Source organism: Bidens hawaiensis, unplaced genomic scaffold (assembly GCF_021521415.1).
Source record: "Bidens hawaiensis isolate Kalapana, Puna unplaced genomic scaffold, B.hawaiensis_p1.1 tig00067316_1, whole genome shotgun sequence".
Taxonomy (NCBI): Eukaryota; Viridiplantae; Streptophyta; class Magnoliopsida; order Asterales; family Asteraceae; genus Bidens; species Bidens hawaiensis.
Genome location: NW_027501933.1, coordinates 42,848 through 66,263, shown reverse-complemented (window position 1 = coordinate 66,263; position 23,416 = coordinate 42,848). Strand labels below are relative to the sequence as shown.

At 35.4% G+C, this 23,416-nt stretch overlaps 1 protein-coding gene across 1 annotated transcript; it reads right to left on the bottom strand.

The window, feature by feature from the left end:
• Positions 1 to 421: 421 nt before the first annotated feature.
• LOC143604911 (uncharacterized) lies at positions 422 to 955 on the bottom strand. Its single transcript, XM_077081242.1, has one exon. The coding sequence runs from the start codon at positions 953 to 955 to the stop codon at positions 422 to 424; it is 534 nt and encodes a 177-aa protein (XP_076937357.1).
• Positions 956 to 23,416: the final 22,461 nt, after the last annotated feature.

Below are 23,416 nucleotides of genomic sequence, written 5' to 3'. Positions count from 1 at the left end.
CTGTGATTTTTCAGAGATTTTTTCTTTTTGCCTTACAGAAGTTGAAGGCTGTGTTTTTTCGTGATCATCAATTTTGTCTAAGACATCTTTGATAATTTTTGCAGCAATGACTTCTAAATTTTCTTTAGTAGCCATGTTGTCCATTTTATTAATTAATTCTTTAATTAATTCTTCTATTTTTATGAGCGAACTCATATGGAAGATATTATTGTCATCCTTTTTTTGAGATTTTCGATTTCATTTTTAGCTGTAATGATTTTCTTTTCTAGGATTTTTATATTAAGAGTTCTTTTGTCATATCTTAACATAAAGTTTGTTTTTTGCTCATTTATTCTTGCTGAATATATGATTATTTCTGCTTCTTTATGAACAATTTCTTCTTCTAAAGTAGCTATAGCATTTAAAATTAGTTTTGAGGACATTATATCCCAGCAACTTCTTTTAAAATTTCACCGTACTTATCTATCCTTTCAGACATAGACCTCATTAATTGAAGTTCACTGTTACCCGCTTCTTTTAAATGTGAAGAGGTTCCAGCATAACTATGCCTTGGTTTAGACACAAGTATTTGTTTGTTTCGAGCAATGTCTATTGCCCAATTTTCACGTAACTGTGAAGGCTCTGAAAACTTACTTCCATCAACGGTTCCGATTTCTGAGAATATATCTTCTATAGTTATATTCTCTTTTTCTTTATACTCAATTGAATGAGTACTATTTGTCAAAGCATATGAGATTAAATAATTAATCGTAAATACTTTATTTCCTGGTTCCATCAGATCGGTTCTTTCACATTGATGTATGAAACTTAAAGTTTTATCGAAATCTTTTGAATCTCGATGTAAGGCAAATTTAGGATAAACAGTAAACATAAATTTACCATATGCTAAATTTCCTTGTATAGCTCCTAGGAGAGCGTCTTGTCTATTGATAATTCTATTATCAACTAGAGCCATTTTTATTGGGAAGTTAATTCCATCTCTAAATTGTGCTTTTAGGAGAATTTTTACAGCGCCAATATGTACCATAGAGAGGGACTTTCTTAACTTTGGTTTTATTTGCAAAAGTCTTTTTGCAATTTCTCCCTTTGTTAGAAGTGGTAAGTACACTTCTCCAGATGTATCTCTTATATCTACTGAGATTTCTTCAGTGTTGAAACAATAAAAGATTTTATTTTTTCTAGTAAAAGCTCTTGAAACAAGACTTTGTAAATTATTAGGTTGGTTAAAAACTTGCTTAGAGTTAAGCTTAAATTTAAGCTTGTTAATTTTTGATAATTGATCAGAATTGATCATGTAATCTGATGAAAAACCTTTTTCATTTTCACTGAAATTTATTATTTCAGTTGTTTGTTGTTCTGATTCTTCAGAATCTTTTGAAAACAAAAGTTTGTTTTCCATTTTTTAAAGAATTTCATAGAGTTTCTCTCTCTTATTTTTTAAAAAAGAGCAACGAGGCTCTGATACCATTATTGCGGAATTATTTCGAGAAATAATTTGTTTAAGGAAATCTATTTTTGAAGAAAAAGAAGAAAAGGATATCATATCCTTGGATGAATTCAGGACAATATGGTCTAAAGCAAGGTCCCTTAGTCAAAACGATTTTGAGTCCGAACATATCTACACTGAAGACAAGGCTACCAAAAGCCTAATTGTTTTTTGTCCAGGCTCTAGCCCATAACTTGTTTCTCTAGCATTTTCAGCTGGATTAATCAAGTTTATTTATCCTGCGTCTAATTTACTAGAAATCAGTTTATTGACAGAAGGAATGAAGAAAGCAATTAAAAACTTTCGAAAGAAAATCGCAGCAGCAAAAGATGCAAATATCTTTGTCAAATGCACATCCACTCTTCCTGATTGGTATCAAGGAAGTACTTTTCCCCGCCTACCATCATTTAGAAATTGGCCTAGCCAAAACAAGAACTGTCAATCCTTCAAAAATTATGAATGATGATGAAGACATTGAAAACTGGAGTTCAATCAGAACAGAAAGATTCATTAGGATCTTTCATAATCTTGATAAAATCAAGAGAGGAAGCTTTAATAAAGTAAATTATTGCAGCAGTAATTGCATTATTACAAGCTATAGCACAACGCCTCTTCCACAAACTGAACGGGCAGCCATCAATAATTTCATACAACAAATTATTGAAAATAAAGTGGAGGTCAGCCCCACCACTAAAGAAAAACTTTGCCAAAAGATAAAAGAAATTATTGAAGACCACCAATGCACATGGTGCAAAGCAAAAAGCAGCTCTTCCACTGAAGAAGGAATCTACTTTTCAGAAGAAGACACCAGAGAACTGAACCCAACACATGGGTACATAGACTAAAAACGTCATCAATGACGATAGAAGAAGGCCATTTTGGTCATTTGTAAAAATCTGCTTCTCCTATATAAAGAAGTATGATTTAGGTTTAAGGGCATCGACACTCGCCCCTTTTCTTTTACTTGTAATTTTCTTAAAGCATGTGTGAGTAAAATCTCCTTAGAGGAGAAACGATGTAGATATCAAGAAGTTTTTCCTTCGGGAAAAACAGTTATGAAATAAAAATATCCTTTTAAATCTTACTCCTTTATCTTCTTCATAATAAATTTGCACTCTGTAAAACCTGGAATCCTATGTAGCCGCCAAGAAGAGTACCGTTTAGCCAGGAGGGCGTTAGGGAAATCATGGTGTTGTTGGATTGGTCACTTACAGAAGATCAGAATTTACAAGAACAAGATAGATTGATTACAGTTTGAAAGGTATAAATTTATTTCTGCTGTTATTATACTTCAAATGATTCTATATATGTTTCTCCTTACATTCAAGAAATATATCTTTCCTTAAACAAATTATTTCTCGAAATAATTCCGCAATAATGGTATCAGAGCCTCGTTGCTCTTTTTTAAAAAATAAGAGAGAGAAATAATTTGTTTAAGGAAATATATAATTTCTTTCATCGGATGTCCCCGAAGGGATGGCCGTTGATTCCCAGTTGGGCTATTTCAAGCAACTCTAAGTTTATCTTTTTTCCGATGTGGGATAAACTGAACCGACATGATGAACTTAATTCACTCTTTTAGTTAAAAGAAAACAGATTTTAATGTCGGATTTGATCTGAAGATATTATGAAATCCAGTGACATTTTATAAAATATTAAATATACTATTGTTTTATTAATTAGTTCAGTATTATATGTTCTGCCACTATTACGAATGACGTATTAGCGTTACACAAATATAATTTTGTATTTTAGAGTTAGAGAAAAAATATGCAGCTACTCTTTCTGTTTAAAAATTCTACATATATAACAAATTTAGTGTTACATATGACCTATTTTATTTCGTTCTAATATTAATACTTTGGTATAAGTTATTTATAAGTTCTATTCAAACAATGTTTGCCAGTTCTAGTATTTTTATGCTCAGTTAAACCACATTTTATTCTTAAATTCAGATCACGTGGGTGATACTCTCATCGAAACTCATTAACGAAGAGTATGATTAGCAGAGGATTACTATAAAACGATTACAATAAAGTGGCAGGCAAACGGGCAACAAGCTGCGCCGCAACCCCCTTTTGAACAGCAAAGCCAATCCTGCTAAAAACGAAGCTTTGGGACCTAGAAGCTGAAGAGGTTCCGTGTACGACGCGCTGAACCCTACTCAAAAATTTCACAGCCTCTGGAGCCAGAAAACCAAATGTATCAAAGGCAAATGATAGAAAGACATGTTGATTATCTAAACAAGCTTTCTCGTGTTTAACAACTTTGCCCGATTCAGCCTTCAACGCAGCCTGACCCACAACAAACCCATTGTCCCTGAGCCCAACAAGAGGAGACACTCATGTAAGATCCACACAGGCGTGTTTCCCCCCTGCCCACCCGAACACAAGAATATCAGCTGGTCGTAAAGTAGACCTCCCTTCAATAGGATCCGTGAGAAAGTTAACTGGGGCCTCCTTTTTAGCAGAAATCCCTGCCCGTTTAAGAACATCACACAGAACATCCCTAACCAGATCATGTCTGTATTTAAAGCCAGGCAATTCTTTGCAATGCACCGCATGGTCACCAAAAGAATCCAAACAGACCTTACGACAAATTGGGCAAGGTTCATCCGTCGGGAACATAGGATTACGTGTAACTGTAAGTTAACCTGACTTTGTATTTAACTTATTTTATAACTTTAGGATATTATGTTGAATATTATTAGGTATGTGGTATGTGAGTTAGGACTATTGATAAGTTATTTTATAAAAATGGAGAGCAAAATGAAAAGCTTAAGAACATAATTAAAAAAAGGTTCCCTTGCCGAGAATCAAACCCGAGTCTCCTGGGTGAAAGCCAGATATCCTAACCGCTGGATGACAATGAATGCTTGTGATTTAAACTTCATATTTATATATATATATATATATACAAAACAGACACTACAACCATATAAGGTAGAAGAAGTAGCAAACATGAATTTTGGTCAATGTCAACTGCTTTCAGTTGCAGTCAGACATGGATTATGGTCAACATAAGGGACCAACAAGTCGAAATCAACTATAAAAGGTCAGCAGTCAACAGTCGACTATAAAAAAGTTAAAAAGAGCCCGTTAAACTGAAATAAGGTAGGGTTAGTCCTCATATGAGTTATGACCCTACTCGGCTACTCCACAAGTGTGATTAATTTTTTCATCAGGTACATTTGTTTGTAATGCCAAAACGAACCAACGTCAAAGTTCTGACGGTTTTAACATTTTTTGTTGTATTTATAAAATGTGTACATGTAGCCAAGTGTTTGTAAAAATATGTTTACAAGGCCGAGTACTCTCCGATTACTCGCTACAAGTTATGTCATCGAGACGACTTTCTTTACCTCCGCCTAGTTACTAAGAACTGATCAAATGTGTTCAACCTCAGCCAGAATCGCATTTAGTCAGTAAACTTCGATTTTGATTTAAAAAACAAAACATAATTCGTATTTCTATAATATTAAAGAATGAATATCATTTTTTAAATTAATGATTAGCAATTTTTAGAATAATTTATTATTTAAGAATGTATTTCTCTTATTTATATTGATATTCATCTATTTTATTATAAATATTAGTAAACTTATGGTATTTGACATATATATAATATCGAAAAATTAATTTTCTTTATATTTATCGTGTCCGAGTAGGCGAGTACTCGAGTACACCCAACTCCCCAGTCGGCCGCCTAAGATCTGCCTAACGACTTTTGCAACCTATGTAGGTCATTCGTCTAGTATTTTATTTTGTTTATCTTATACAATAAGATTAAGAAAAGATGGAGTGACGAAGATAGTACAATAAGCAGTCCAATCAATTTAACATTTAAAATCTTTGCTCGGGTAGATGAAATATGTAGAATTGAAGATTGTGTGTATTGATTAACACCCTTATTTGGTGATTTTGATTTCCTTTTTTTTTTCCAAAAACTTAAACCTACAATACCAACCGATCACTTCGTATTTAATCTCCAATTTTTATACAAAACAAACCCTAAATTGCTTTTGATACATTTTAAGTCTCTGCCCCCGGTGCTACGTTTCTGAAAAGAGCTAAGTGGGTCGTGCATAATAACTCATCGACGCCAAAGAACGATAACTTTGTTTTCAGTAGAATCGGTTTTGCCATTTAAAAGGAGTGGCAGCGCAGCTTGTTGCCCGCTTACTGCCCGCTTACCTGCCTCTCTATTGTAATTGGATCATTTTATTATAAATAAGATCAAATAATTTCTATAGGAAAAAAAACTTACAAAAATAAAAACCATAACAGTCTTGTAATTGCAATTAACCTTTTAGGATAGGTGCAATTGAAGAACAGATGATTTTTAGAGAAAGATTTGAGAGGAGTATTTATAGGGTTTCCGAGAATGCCCTTGGTCAGAGTTGTTGATGGCATGTTAATTTGAGGGTAGGGTTGGAAATAAAGTAAATGTGGGATTGTGATGGGCTAATTTGGATTTGGATATATGTATGAGTTTGGGTTAGAGTTTGGACTTAAGGTGTTATAAAATTGAATTGGGCCGGTTCATGCTTTTTTATTTTCAGTTTTTACTAAATGTGTAAAAACCAGGTAATTTAATTTTAGGAACCAATTTCGAGTATGGTCAACAAAAGTCAAGAACCAGGTTGGGTAGGAACTGATTCCGAGTGTGGTCGGGGATTTGACCGGGTTTTGGGTAGGGACGGGTATTGGTGGAACCGGTTCTGGTGGGGTTGTGTCGATTCTGGTTTCGGGTACGGTTCTAGGGAGAAACCTGTAGGTTGGGACCGGGATTCCCGGTAGGAACCGCTGGGTCGGGTCCAGAACCGGTTTGTGTGTAGATTGTATTTGTAAGGTGACATCCCCCCCCAGGGGGCGACATGAATTTGTCGCCGGTGAAGGGTTAGAAGAATACTATTATTTTATTAACTGGACCATTGGCAAGCCTTGAGAGGGGGGGGGGGGATTTTGGGCTACAACACCACCACACCCCTAAAATAAAAATCGTTCATTTGCTGACATGACGTCACGCATTAAAAAACATCCCCATTTTATAGCCCTCCACTACACGTAAAGTAAACTAACAAAAATTTCCATGTACAAGAGTTTCCATTTCATCTCAAACATATGTTGATTGACCGTGACATTAAATTTAAGGAACCTTTAAATTATAATATATATTGTGACATATCTTTCAATGTTTAATCATGTCCAAAGCAGAATGTCAAGTAGAAAGAACAGCCCACCAACCACCCAACTTTCCCACCAACAAACAAGTTGTATATTGTTGATTGAATACGGTAGATTTGTCTTTCAATCATAAAGATTATGGTTTTGTTGATATATAGTTTATACTTTATAAAATTGTAAATGTGGGTGGATATTTAAAAAAACATATGTATTACAATGATGTTTGTGATTTTTAAAATTGTGTCTTTGTTAATTTTAAATGTAGCATGTATTTAATATAATTTATTTCATAACTAAATAATAAAAATAATAAGATACAATTAGATCATATGTTATGGTTAACTAAAAGATACATAACACCCAGTCACATAGATAATAAACTTTAACTAGCCTATTATTTATCTATCACGTTGTGATGTAATTAATACTTAAATACAAGAAAAAAGAATAAAAATAAATGATTGTAGGTGTTGGTTGCATGTGATTGATGAGAGAAGTTGACCTCAGACGCTCACACAGCTAAAGTGTGGGAGGGCGTTAAGGGCTTGACGCCCAAAGATGATGGTGGTGGTGTGGTTTGGCGGATGAAATTTCATTAAAGTGTCGGACAATCTTAACACGCTAAAATAAGAGTTATCAAATTTTAAAACCTATATTTGATTTGCTATAACACTATAAAACTATGTACGTGTTACAAACATATTATGTCGCTCTATAAACCTATTTAACTCAATAAGTTAGATGTGTTATGCACGTCATAGATGGATCAAGTGGTTGAACAGGTTTAAACGCGTTTTAGTCGTGTCATTGGCGTGTTGACATGTTTATGACCGAGACCCATTTACCCAAAACACTAACTCGTCGAATCATACTAGTTACATGTCAGTATGTCATATAACACAGCTTCATAACATTTTGTTTATGAGTGGAAATGGTGGTAATTCATGGCACAATCCATTAGTTATTATTGTGTAAAAATATTCGGTTGGATGGCCTATACATTTATACTTGTTTATATATGAGTATAGTACTATAATGTTAATATGTCATACATCTATATTATATATAATACCCCACTTAAGAGTAAATTAAGACATTTGGATTAAAAGAGTTACAAGTAATGAAGCACATAGTATAAATATAAACAAGGACAAAAGGATCATTATAACATCAAAATTCTTGTTCTTTAATTTGTTTTAAAATAGTACATTTTTTCCTCCCACATGTATAATCAATTTTTGTAAATTTAATATATAGTACAATTATTACCCTTCATCTTTCAATTATGTTTTATTTATATTTTCACTTTTAACCCAATTTTTCCCATAATTTTTAAACGTTTATAAATTTTCATACGTTAATATTTTTTTTAAAAAAATTGTACCATAAAAACGGGCATATTTTTCTCTTAAATCTGAGTATGGTATTGTTATAGTTTGTTTTTTAGTTAAAGAAAATAACATTTTTGCTTAGGGATGTTTGCGGTATGGTTTTGATGGTTTTCAAGTTAAACCATGAACTAAACTGTTAGTACCGGTTTTTTTGTCATCCCATTGAAAATTGAAAATGGCTGGCCAAGCTTAAGAAAAAAAATCAACCTTGAAATCAAACAAATGACTGGTTTGAATGGTTTTACGGTTTCAAACCAAACAATTGACACCCATAAACTTGTTACGTGATTACCAAGTCTATGTTTTCCGTTGCATTATACGGACACCCGTCTAGTATAATATAGAGTTTGTTTAAGTGTTTGTATTTAAATATTTAATTATCTATGCACCATCGTCTCACTGTCTCACATGCACGTTTAAAGCAGCCCACGTCAGAAGTTTGGTAATTATTTATACACTTTTAACGAATATTGTTTTTATTTTACATATTTTCACTAAAGAATAAAAAGAAGAGAATCCTATGATTCTTTAAAGATTCCCTGGCTTGTTATGTTTCTGCACGTGCGACTACTTGCCTTAAATAGTTAAATACGGCAATTATTATTATTATTATAGTTTAGTCCTAAAATGGTAATTTGGATGTAAACATTATAGTTAAGTTATAATTATATTTGTATAAATAATCAAATAGAATTAACTAAAAATTAATATTTATATATTATATCGATTTTTTTTATAAATGTTATATTATTTGTTCTCTCATCTTATTTATAAATTAACATTTTGTTAACTTTTATATGCGAAAAATGAAACGAGTTTGATTCTAGGATTTTCACACAACTAGAACATGCATTATTTAAATTAACTAGATCACCCATTCCCTAATCGAATAAGTCATTAATGAAAATCTAAAGACCTAAAATCAAACTATCAACTGCAAATTGGTTTTTGATGCATGACCTAATTGAACCAACCAGTTTTCAACTCATCTTGTGTTGAACCGGTGCAAAATAAAAAGTGAAAATTTGGTTCAAAAACCAGTCTAATTCGTTTAACTTGTCGACGTCATAGCCAAGGGGATCAAATGACAACGATTTCAAGAGTATTTAATCAGAACAGTTGTATAATGGGCTCCTGCCCATTCTTTAATAACAACAATCAAAGAACACGAAAGGCATTTAGACAGAGAAATATTATAAGAAACACTTGATAACATTTAGCAATATCTTTTCATTTAAGATTGTTAATAACCATCAACTAAAAGATATGATAAGCAATTTTTTTCATACGACATTATTTATGACATGCCACCAACTAAATACTAAAGGCGTGTACACTATTTTACACTTTGCACGTTATATAAAACTTTATTATAATATTATGACACAATTGCGAAGTTAGTCCCTGACGTTTTTCTAAAGTAACAAGATTGGGTACTAAGGTTTAAAAACTGCAAATATGGGTACTAAGGTTTTAATTTTGTAACAATGTTAGGTACTAACTTTAGCTTCCGTTAAATGTTAACAAAATTTGTGTCAATTCGTCGTTGTAACGCTCGGGTTTACCAATGCTTAGGCTTCAACGCTCGGATTTTAACAACGCCGATTTTTGATTTTTACTGAACGAATAAACATGTTATAAATATTTTCATTTTTTTTGTATGTGAATCTTTTTATATACTAATTCAACAAATTTATATTTTGTGCTTTATTAAGTTACCTTTACTATATATTAACGCGTATTCGGTAGGTATTGGTTACGTTAGTAAAGGTATCTTAATAAAGCCCAAACTATAAATTTATTGAATTAACATATAAAAAAGATTCACATGTAAAAAAATTAAAGTATTTAAAACGATGTTTATTCGGTCGGTAAAAATCAGGCGTTGTTAAAATCCGAGCGTTACGGTGACGAGTAGACGCAAATTCCGTTAACTTTTAAGTTTTAACGGAAGTTAAAGTTAATACCTAACATTGTTACAAAGTTAAAACCTTAATACCCATACCTTTTAAACTTTAGTACCCAATCTTATTACTTTAGAGAAACGTCAAGTACTAACTTCGTAATTGTGTCTAATATTATTTTATGAACATCATAAATTAGAAAAACACATTAAAATAAGCCAGTCACCATCAACATTCCATAATCATCCTATTATAGGATCATGCAACATAATTCAAACCACAATAGAAATTGAACACCAAATAATTATTTTTTAATAATATTACCATACTAGTCAACTTTAGTAATATTACCAATTTCACCCATGCATTCAAACTTTATTCAATTCAGTACATAATCATATCTTTAGAAGCCAATACATGTTGCCAACCATAAACATAACTCAGTGAGTCACTCACATCCGCGCCACCACCAGAAAAACAACCTCCAACATCAATGGGTTGCTCCATAAACGCGATGATCTCCTCGAGAGACCGCAGCTGGTGGCTGAGCTCGGTCACTTGAGCCATTAGGACCGAGTTCTCAGCCTCCAAACTTAAATAATGCTGAGTGGTCATACTAATACTATTCATGAGTCGGTCATTCTCACTCCTGAGTTGACTCAGCTGATCTCATGAGGTCATTCAAATGCTTTTGCTTCCTCATTCTTGACCGCCTTGCCGATTCTCTATTCGATAACATTCTTCTTTCCCTCTTGTTAATCTCTTCTTGAAGATCCGAACCACCCGACGACATCGTTGCACCACAGTAAGAATCCAAAAATACTAAAAATACCAAAAAAACTAAAATAAAAATATCAAATTTTTCAAGAAAGTTAAATTTGAAGATTTTGAGATGAAATAAAAGGACCCAGATGGTGAATTAAACTTTAATTTTATTACTTAACTAATTATAATATTATATATTGCATATTTTATAGATTGGAAGCAGAGGAATGCAGAGTCTTTAAATTATGAAATTACCAAAAATAGCAAATTTTTCAAGAAAATTGAAACTGAAGATTTAAAAAGGGAAATTAATATGACCCAGATGGTGAATTAAGCTTAAATGTGATTAATTAGTTCAAAATAAGATTGTGTCGGATAATCCGTATATCGAAAACAGAGGAATGAATAATCTTGAAATGAAATAAAACTGAAATTAAAGATTTTGAGATGAAATTAAGAGGACCCGGATGGAGAATTAAGCTTTTATTTGATTAATTAACTAATTTTAATCTTATATATTGGATAATTTATAGATAGAAAAACAGAGGAATATAAAAAAAATAGCAACTTTTTTCAATAAATTTGAAATTAAAGATTTTGAGATGAAATTAACAAGACCCAGATGGTGAATTAAGCTTCAATTTGATTAATTAGTTTAAAATAACACAATTTATCGGATAATTTAGAGATCAGAAAACAGGGGAATGAATAATTATGAAATTGAATAAAACCAGTAGAGGAAGACAACAGAGAAAGATTGAACTAAATGGGTTCTTCTCCAAAATGTGGAATTGATCATACACCCAGAAACAAACAGTTCTCTAAGAATTTGAGACATTAATTTTGAACATTGAGGATCGTAAATCGAACATGAGTGACAAAAAACAGAGGAAAACAGGGGATTTTGTTGGATTTATGAAAAAATGTGTAGTTGAGTTGGGAATTTTATGGTAATTAATAATAATAATAATAATAATATTGGATTTGTAGGAAAACAGAGAAGATATTCAAGAAGTGATGGAGGCTTAGGATGCTAGAGAAAGGAGGACAATGGGGAGAGAATATGGAATGCTTATAGGCTATATATATAGAAGGTTGTATGGTGTAAACATTCATTAATTACTTACTGATGTTTTAAACTTAATATATAAAACGACTATGTAAATGTTTTTGTCTGATCAGAGTGGGGCAACGAGGTTCTCTAATTTGAGGAATGCGATGGCATAAATAAAAGAAAGTTGTTGTTTTAAAAAATAATTGTATTTGTATAAAAAGAAATGTTGAATGAATTGATCGTGAATTATCGGATTAACTACCCATAGGAAATATATTGATAGCAAAGACAAGGTGAGTTAGTAAACAACATATCAAATTCATTTGGGGTGCTCTTTCAAAACAACACATAAAAGTAATAGGCTTTTAAAGGTTGAGGGTTCAAGTCTCCTCGTTATCAAATAGGATGTAATAATTTATAAATAGAGTTAGACTTTCGTTCTAAAATATAATTAAATGTATTAGGTTTAACATAAAAATGGAAATGAAGAAATGGAGTAATTTCTTCATACCCAACTTGGTATAAAATTAAATACATTACTATTTAGTTTAAAGTTCAATATGTAAATGAGCTGAGTCGAGTCTAGAGCTTGGCTTGTTTTGAGTTCTTTCTCTAAATCTCGAGTCTGGATTGTGAGTTGTCTTATAAGCTCGGGCTTGGCTCGAGCTCGACATGTTTATTATTTACTAATTAATATATATGCTCCTAATTATTTTTATATATTTTGAGAAAAACCTTAAGCGAGCCTAAGTTCGTCTCGAGCTCGTGTAGTATCTTAAACGAGCCAAAGTTCAGCTCGAATTCGACCATGCAATGTAAAATTAATACGTAGAAGTACAAATAGGGTAAAAACTTAAAAATACCCAGGGTTTAAGCTCGGACTCGATAATTAAACGATCTTTAAAGTTCGGCTAGTTTCACGCTCTTTAACATTTCATGATCAGCTCGGCTCGTTTACACCCCGCTCACTACATTGGTATATCAAATCATTTTTTAAAGTACAATACTCACCCATCTAACATTTATCATTATGTACTCTTTTACACACAAACAATTGATCATAAATAAAGAGTATATTTATAGACATGAGGGACATGGGCCCTGTTTTGTAGTATTGATTCAGAAATGGGCGGTGACCCAGTGATCTCCAACATTGGTGATTGGGCCCAAACTGTACGGACTGCCATTCTTTAATTCAACCCAACCTTTTATGCATGTGAAATCTGTCAACTTGTGTGCCACAAAATATCTTTAGAATCTTTTAAATTCACTGTCAATGAGTAAATAGCATCGGATGCTGGTATCAAACTGTTACCGTACCTGTATCGTGTATTTTTTACTAATTCGAAACCCACTTTTTAAGTTTTTCGGGATTGGTATTCTTGGTACCATCGGTAACAGTACTGGTTAGGTACGGTTCTGGTACCAATTTTTGATAATTTTCAAGATCGGTATTTTCAGTACTAGTTCGGTACGGTATGGGTACCGAGCTTATCCCTAGTAATCAATTGTTTCAATGAAAATTGCGAGACTAGACGTTGTTTTGGGTTAATGCCTCAAGCTAGGCCACCAATTTCAGGTCTGCCAAGGCCGTTAATGGCAAACCCGTGCGTTTGTTAACGGACGTTAAGGGGAAAGAAAAATTGTACATGCTCTAACCCAATTTAATGCTGTCAAGTTGAGTGGATGTGTAATGGGCACCAAGCCACTAGGCTTTAGAAAACTTGAAGCTGAATCATAGGAGCGGGTGATAACCTTTTTAATGTATTTAATTTTTGCTTTAAGTAGATTGTGAAAATACATATATTTAGCTCGTAATCTATATGTATCTACTTCGTATGAGATACATACATATATACTAGTAGGAGTGCCCGCGCTTTGCGGCGGGTATTAAAATATGAGCAAAATGTGTTTTGTAATCACATTTGTGGCAACTAACACATACATGGATTGACCAGGCAAGATTCAAAACTGTAACTATATATATAATTACACCAGTGCAAACTTAAAACTAATTAAATCAACGCTAAAATTTGGTTAAATAGGTTAGATTGGAACACATATAATCACAAAATACACACTAAAGATAACACAAAGCGTTTAATGCATGTTAAAACAAAATGAGTCTACTAAGTTTACGCAAGGATATATTATTGAGATATTTTCATTATACAAAAAAATTGTCCCAGTTAGGATCAGTCTGCATTCATTAATTAAAGTGTAAAGTAGAAGACAATATTATAAAAAAAAGTATAGTTCATAATTCATAACTTAACTTTACATTTGAAAGAAATAAATTAATAGTTGTAGAATACACACATGCAGGAATCTGAATACAAATAGCTTCATTAATGTAGGCTCAAGCAAGTTTCACCGAACATAACTACGGGTCTCTTGATATGAGAGCGCGACCTTACCAATTGATATTCCTGGAGCAAATAGACATTATATATACGACTCAAAAATAAAGATATATCATTAAATGTAAGAACATTAGAATGATCAACAAACAACATTAGAGGGTTAAAACACTTGAGCACATTCAAATCAGGCTCACACAGATTGGCTTGACAGTCGACTGAAACAACAGGCTCACCAAGTCGACATGGACCATGTTGAAAAAGAAGCTGCAGATCCAGCCACGGTTGTACAGGTTGGGCTAGCCCAAAATTCATCTTTAATGAATACAGCCTGCTAATTTCCTTTTATTCATATATGTCCAACTATTATTGTACTAATTAATATTGCTTTTTAAATCATAAGTGACAGAATTTAAAGTTATTATTTAAAGGTAGGGCCAAGCACAACAACCCATAACTATAAAGTTAATCGCAATTCATCTCAAGATTTACCTTGCCTATCTAAACTATAAAAAAAAAAGACCATAATCTTGGAGGTAAAGAATACCCTAAACAATAACAAATACAAAAGGGTGTCCTTTATCCACATAAAAGTGTGGTACATCTTCAAAGAACACGTGTGAAACAAAAAACAACTAAAACATACCTGGTCATCTAAATTTGGAGGGGCAGAGCTGGTTCGAGCTGGTTCGAGCAAATACATACAGCTTATAAAAAGGTCATGAAACTGTATACAGTATCTACTTATCTAGATTAAGAAAACTGAAAAAAGTGTTCTTTGCATATAGCTATGATTATATTCACTCTACCATATGTCTACCTTGCCCATCTAAACTATAAAAAAAAAAACAGAATCCATGAAATTGGATCAACAAGTAACTGTGAAAGCCAAACTAGATCGAAATTAAAGAAAAATAATATCACCTTAATTGGCCATGGTTCGTCTTGAAGGTGTGGCTATAGAAACTGAATTGCAAATCCTTGAAAATCAAATGAGAAGGGAAGAACCCAAACATGTCGACTTAAAAGGAATAGGCCGTTTCAATTCCTCATTTCAGTTTCGATTCAATGATGATTGCAATTTAAGTCACCATAAAGTTCTTCATTCAATTTACTAGATGTTGATTGTGACGATTTAAAAACCCTCCGGATTGGTCTCAATGATGATGCCTTGAATGATTGTTAATGCGTGCGCCTGAGAGAGTTAATTCCGGCATGATAGTTTAATGGGTCATTCAATTTAACGGCGTCTCCATGAGAGAGACCGGATTGATCTCAATGATGATGCCTTGAATGATTGTTAATGCGTGCGCCCGAGAGAGTTAATTCCGGCTTGATAGTTTAATGGGTCATTCAATTTAACGGCGTCTCCATGAGAGAGAATGAAATTAGGGTTAAATTACTATTTTAGACATCTTATATCTGTTATAGATAACTAGATTTTATCCGCCGTATTACAGGGTTGTTTTACATTATTCGTTTTTAATATTTATATATGTATATTTGGATTTTAATTTTATTTATTGTAAGAAAGTTAATAATTAATATACTTGATTAGATTAATAATTAGTCTACTTGGATTTTATTTATTGGATTTTAATAATTAATATATTTGATTATATTAATAATTAATAATTAATATACTTGAGGTTTGATGATTAAATGGATTTACAAATAAATGATATGTTAAAATCCGGTTTAAAAATTATCTTGGTTTGGTGATACCCATTACCCGTTTATTTTCTTTATTATAAAATTGTTTATTAATTATAAATAATATATTTTTTTTAAATAGGATATTAATTTTTAGTATATCCCTATTTTATAAGATTTTCATATCAAATATTTGATTAGATTAATTTTTAATATAATGAGATGTTATAATCCGTTTAAGAGCTATCTGGGTTTTGTGAGACCTTTACCCGTGAATTCGGGTTAAATGCGTGAGAAGCCTTCATTTACAAATAAAACAATATGATGGCTTGAGAGAATGGTTGTTTTACATTTTTTATTTTTTAATATTTATTTTTTGGATTTTAATTTTCTTTATTGTAAGAAAGTTAATAATATACTTAGGGTTTGATGATGAAAAGGTTTCATAAATAAATGATATGTTATAACCCGTTTAAAAGCTATCTGAATTTGGTGACCATGACTAGCTTATGTTTTTTACTATAAAATTGTTTATTAATTATAAATAATATTTTTTTCTTTTTAAATTGGTTATTAAATTTTAGTATATCCCTATTTTATAGGATTTTCATATCAAATAATTGGTAAGATTAATTTTTAATTTAATGAGATGTTATAACCCGTTTAAGAGCTATCTGGTTTTGGTAAGACCCATACCCATGAATTTGGGTTAAATCAATGAGAGGCCTCTATTTAAAAATTAAGCAATCTGATGGCTTCCATAAAAGGTGGGAGCGACCACATCACGACACGTGGGATTTTAGGAGTTTCGTTTATATATATATAATACACAAGTCATGGGCAAATTAAGACACCTCTTTTTAAGTAATTTACAACTTATAATGCATAATGCACACACTATATAGAATGTAAGATAAGGACAAACTTGTCCATTAAAAAATATGCCTATAAATAGTTACAACATTACCCCTCAACTTTACTCAGCTTTTGTAAATTTAAGATATAGTTACAACTTTAAACCTTCATATTTACCAATGTATTTCTTTTAAATTTAATTGTTAACCAACTTCCCACCAACGATTTTCCAACGGCTGTAACTTTTTCATATGTTAATATTCTTTTAAGAAAATTACACCATAAAAATGAGCATTTTATTGTCTTTAATTTGTGTATGGTATTGCTATAGTTTATTCCAATTAAAATTAGGATGTTACGTATGGGTGTTCACAATTCGGTTTTAACAGCTTCTAAGTTAAGCAATAAGTCAAACCGTCGGTTCATATTTTTTCATTGAAAACCGAAACTGAATCGTTGAAAATTCAAACCGAATCGTTACTAATGGTTTGGTTTCACACATTGAGCTTCAATAATAAGTTTACCTACCGGCCCGGTTTTATATGGCCAATTTTCAGTATAAAGTATAAACCAAACCGTTTGCTATGGTTTGAAAATTCTGAAACCAGCTGACCAAAGTGATGATCGGTTTAAACGTTTTTATGGTTTCAAACGAACCTTGAACATCCATAATTTTTACATGATTACTAGAATTTTCGTTCCCCGCCGCATCGCACGACCATCCGTCTATACTATTTATAATGTTGCACTCATGGGCAAGTTAAGACACTAGGTTTTTAAGTAATTTATAGTATTCAAAGCTTTATGTACACCCTATAAAGCATGTAGCATAGGGGCAAAGTTGTCCACTACCTGTAACACCCCGACCAAAGGCGGATTATACATCGGGGCGCCACATATTGTTTCATTACTCGTGACACTATTGGGTGTCAATATTTAATAAATATATTCATTCACGCATGCGCAACGTATACATAAGAATTAAATAAACCAACTTAAATCAATATATTATAAATCAAAATATTCGAACAGCAAAAACTTGTCTTGATACATTTTAATCTAGGTCCAAAATAAAGAACTTCCTACGTGTCCTTAAGCTCCCAAAACGGCTACTGCAAACCTGAACATGTGTTAAAATAAACGTCAAACACTTGCGTGTTGGTGAGAAATCAAGTTTAATACAATACATAGATAACAATAAATCTGCGCGCAACATGTGTATGTCTGGTTTTCAACAAGGGTGTAATCTGATCGGGACCAACTCTAAGAGACAAGACTGCCAGTGCTCACAATTGAGCTCACAAACAAGACTAACTGTGCATGTGTATACAAAAGAGAAAATCATAAACGATAGTTCTCCCGTGTTCATCTAATGGTACCATGAAAACTGCGGAATAGACCGTCAATACGGTTAATGATCCACACATACAAATAAACAGCCAAGTCTACGTCCTCAACACATGGGATACTGCGCGACTAAAGTTCATAAACAGTTTAAGACTCAAGTTTTGTATGAACACATGAACATCCCAAAGCATTTAAAATAAAAAGGGATTAGATACGAGATAACTCACTTGATAAACGATGCGGTGTAAGATAAAGCAAGAACCAACTTTAACAAGCACAAGTTAACCTATAATTAAAGATTATTGTTTTAACGATCTGTTCTAAGTCTTGATTATAAGTTAGCATAATTAATAAGTAACTTAAACATTATTATTATATATATATATTACCGGAAAGGCAAGGCAGAACGGAGGCAGAGAGGAGGCGACAGAGAGAGCAAGGAGCAAGAGAAAATAAGAGAGATTAAGTGTTTTGTGTGTGTAGTGTTATGAAAATATTATTATTATTTATAGAGAAACCCTAGGAGACATAAATCCAGAAAAGGGGAAAAGGTTCCAAGACAAACAGAACAAGACAAAACAAAAGATAACAAAAGATATCAAAAGATATGGCAGCTGCAGGGGGCAAGATAAAGCTGTCAGCGAACAGTAAAAGGCATGGGCAGGTCAGATAAAGGTACTGGTCAAGCATGGCAAAAGCAGATCTCAAAAGATAATGTCAGTCACTTTTTCTACCAACCAATGGAGGTTGGTACGCATGCTGCGCCGAAAGTAACTATTCAGACATTAGATAGGTTAGGTCAACAGCACAGAAGATAAGACAACACAAAGCATACAGGCTGGAATAAACAGAAGATACAAGGGTTAAGCGCGGGAAGGCTGAGTGCGCGAGCGCGAAGGCTGGCACAACAATCCTTAGCGCACTGCGGGAAGAATCACAAATCCTTAGCGTGCTGCGTGAAGAACAAGAATTCTAAGCGCATCGCGGGAAGAACATACATTCTTAGCGCATTGCGGGAAGAACATGCATTCTTAGCGCGCTGCGAGAAGAGTTCTCTTCACGCATCGCAGGAACAAAATGTCTTCACGCAGGCTTCCATGTAAGGAGTCTGGCGCGTGGAGCTGCAGACATCCTTAGGCGGGAGGGACCGAAGGACAAGCAAAGAGGGAAACAAGGCGGAAAGAGAGAAGGAAGAGGGACGGGAAGGAAAAGTATATTATTATTATTAAAAGTAAAATATAAGTATAAATAAATACTAAATCATAAAAGAAAGAGATCGGGTCGGAAAACGGGTACCTGGGTCGGGTCGGATCAGGGCAGATGTCACAGTCTCCCCTACTTTAAGAAATTTCGTCCCGAAATTTATCTCGAAGTAGGTTGCGCAGAGAACAGGTGCGGGTACTTGATCTTCATTTGATCTTCCCTTTCCCATGTAAACTCGGCTCCGCGCTTGGACTCCCAGCGAACTTTCACGATAGGGATACGACTGCGCTTGGTTTGCTTTACCTCGCGATCCATAATCACAACAGGCTTCTCAACGAAATGCATAGTTTCATCAACTTGAACTTCATCAAGTGGAATGTGAAGGTTCTCGTCAGCTAAACACTTCTTGAGATTGGATACATGGAACGTTGGATGCACGTTACTGAGCGCGGGCGGCAGGTCTAGTCTGTAGGCAACTTTTCCTACGCGCGCGAGAATCTTGAATGGTCCAACATATCGAGGAGCAAGCTTACCTTTCTTCCCAAAGCGGACAACACCTTTCCAAGGCGACACTTTGAGGAGAACAAGATCACCAACTTGAAATTCGAGAGGCTTCCGTCTACGATCTGCGTAACTCTTCTGTCGGCTTCTGGCAGTCAGCAGATGATCACGGATCTTGGCGATTTTATCGGTTGTCTCTTGAACAAGTTCTGGTCCTGTGATTTGAGTTTCACCCACTTCGCTCCAACAGATCGGGGAGCGGCACTTACGACCGTAAAGTGCTTCAAATGGGGCCATACCGATACTGGAATGATAGCTGTTGTTATAAGAGAACTCGATCAAAGGCAGGTGTGAATCCCAATTACCTCCAAAATCAAGAACACAAGATCGGAGCATATCCTCAAGAGTTTGAATAGTTCGCTCAGACTGACCGTCAGTCTGAGGATGATATGCCGTACTCATGTCCAAGCGAGTTCCTAGCGCAGATTGGAGAGATTTCCAAAAGCGAGATATAAAACGGCCATCACGATCGGATATGATGCTCAAAGGAGTACCATGGCGGCAGACAATTTCCTTGACATAAAGCTGCGCGAGCTGCTCAACACGGTAGTTTTCACGAATGGGCAGAAAGTGAGCAGACTTAGTCAATCGATCCACTATTACCCAAATGCTATCATGTTTGCTTGCTGTCAAAGGTAACTTGGTAATAAAGTCCATCGCTACACATTCCCATTTCCACGTAGGAATTTCTGGTTGTTCGAGCAAACCAGACGGGCGTTGGTGTTCAGCTTTTACTTTAGAACAAGTCAGGCATTTAGCTACGAACACAGCAATATCCTTCTTCATACCGGGCCACCAATAAGTAATGCGCAAATCCTTGTACATCTTATCAGCGCCAGGATGAATAGAATACCGAGATTTATGCGCTTCACACAGGATATCAGCGCGAAGATTCTCATCAAAGGGAATCCAGATGCGATTGAGATAGCAGAGAATTCCACTCAGATTAGGCACAAAATGTGCTTCCGCGCCACACGCTAACTCGGCGCGAAGGTTACCATTACTGATGGATGCGCGCTGCGCGTCACGAATGCGCGATTCAAGGCTGCTTTGAATCGGTGCGAAGTGAAGCTGGGTGCGCGGCAAGATACAGTTAAGCTGGCAGGGTTTTCGGCTGAGCGCGTCGGCTACCACATTAGCCTTACCAGGATGATACCGGATCTCACAATCGTAATCGCTGATGAGTTCGTTCCATCGGCGTTGTCTCATGTTAAGTTCCTTTTGATCAAAAATATGCTGAAGGCTTTTATGGTCAGTGTAAAGGATACACTTAGTACCATAAAGGTAGTGTCTCCAGATCTTCAAGGCAAAAACAACTGCACCAAGTTCGAGGTCATGAGTTGTATAATTCTTTTCGTGAACCTTAAGTTGCCTTGATGCGTAAGCGATAACCTTGCCTCGTTGCATAAGAACACAACCGAGTCCTTGGTTGGATGCATCGCAATACACGACAAAATCATCATTACCCTCAGGTAGCGCAAGAACAGGAGCTTCACACAACAAACGCTTGAGCGTCAGAAAGGCTTCTTCTTGCTTCGAGCCCCAAATATACGGTTTACCTTTGTGCGTTAGAGCTGTTAAAGGCAAAGCGATTTTTGAGAAGTTCGAAATGAAACGCCGGTAATAACCAGCTAAGCCCAGAAAGGAACGGATCTCAGAAGGAGAGGATGGCGTAATCCAGTTCTTGATTGCTTCAATCTTGGATGGGTCGACATGAATACCCATCTTGTTTACAACATGACCAAGAAACTGTACTTCATCAGACCAGAATTCACACTTGGAAAGCTTAGCATAGAGTTGCTCAGCTTTAAGCTTTTGCAACACCAACCGAAGATGTTGCTCGTGCTCGGCCTTGGTCTTAGAATACACCAGGACATCATCGATAAACACAATCACGAATTTATCCAAGAAAGGCCTACACACCCGATTCATTAGATCCATGAAAACGGCGGGTGCGTTGGTTAAACCGAAGGACATGACCAAGAATTCAAAATGGCCATAACGAGTTCGAAAAGCAGTCTTCGGAACATCTTCATCGCGGATGCGCAACTGGTGATAGCCAGAGCGGAGATCGATCTTGGAAAAACAAGAGGCACCTTGGAGTTGATCGAAGAGGTCGTCAATACGCGGTAAGGGATACCGGTTTTTAATGGTGAGTTTGTTCAACTCGCGGTAATCAATACACATGCGAAACGATCCATCTTTCTTTTTAACGAACAACACCGGAGCACCCCAGGGCGAAGAGCTAGGGCGAATGAATCCTTTAGCTGTCAACTCTTGAAGTTGGCTAGCTAATTCTTGCATTTCAGCGGGCGCAAGACGGTAAGGAGATTTAGCCACGGGGGAAGCACCAGGGACAAGTTCAATACGGAACTCGACTTCACGAGCGGGAGGGATACCAGGAAGATCGTCGGGAAAAACTTCAGGGAAATCACGCACAACAGGGATATCGCGAAGCTTCTTTCCTTCATCGGGTTTAACCACATGGGCTAGAAATGCAACACACTTCTTCCGCATGAGTCTTTGGGCTTCGGCGCAAGACATAAGCTTAAGACCACTGGAGGGTTTTTCGCCGTAGATATGAAGATCACCATTTTCTCGAGGTATGCGAATCAATTTCTTGGCGCAAATAACTTCGGCGCGATTATGCGAAAGCCAGTCCATACCAATGATAACATCAAAGCTTCCAAGAGGCATAGGGATGAGGTCGATCAGAAAATCGTTTTCGTTAAGGTTAAGCGTGCAATCTTTAATCACTGAGTTAATTAATATAGTTTCACCGTTAGCCAATTCAACTGAAAAATCCTCTTTTAAATCGCTGCGCGGTCGCGCAAGCTTCTGCTCGAAGGCGCGAGAGATAAAACTTCGATCGGCGCCAGTATCAAAAAGTATAGAAGCATAAAATCCGTTAAGCAAAAATGTACCATTAACTACATCATTATTCGCTTGCGGTTATGTTAAAAGCTCGTCCACGCGTCACTTGGTTTGAAATCTGGTTTACCGGATTCGCTTGTGTAATCTGAACTTGTAGTCTCGGGCACGCGTTCCGGAAATGACTGGGATCACCGCAGTTATAGCACGACCTGGGTCGTGGGTTTTGGTAGGTTGGTTGTGGGTTCTGCGGGTAGACTGGTGGTGTTGGCGCAATTGGATTGGCGAGAGGGACTCTACAGTTTTCTACAAGGTGACCAGCGCGGCCACATCGGTTACAAAGTCGACATGGGACTTGAGGTGGGTGGTGGAGTCTACAGGTTGGGCAAAAGGGGTGGTTTCCTGTGTAAGGTTTCTTAGTTGGCGGGGCAGGGAGTGCTGGATTGGTTAGGGTATAGTTGTGGACTACAGGAGGTGTTGGGTAGGCTGACAGTGGGTTAGGCGCGTATACTAGAGGCTGGTAAGCGGGTTGCTGGACTATGGGCGGGTTGGTAAGCGCGTAAGCTTGTCTGCGCCTACGTTTCTGGTTATGGTTTGAGGGTTCAGGTTTGGTTTCTGCGGGTTCAGGGGCAGTCTTGGTGAGTTTGGTCTTCTCAGTTCCCCGCAGGAACAGGGTTCCTGCTCTGACATGGTTGTCGCTGAGCACAGCGGCCAACTCGATGGCGTCAGAGAGGGTTACTGGGTTTCTGGCCCATACAGAATCTTGAATTTCCATGGGGA

What these genes read in the sequence shown, in the direction of transcription:
- LOC143604911 (XM_077081242.1), bottom strand. Translation starts at nt 955, where the DNA reads ATGGCTCTAGTTGATAATAGAATTATCAATAGACAAGACGCTCTCCTA.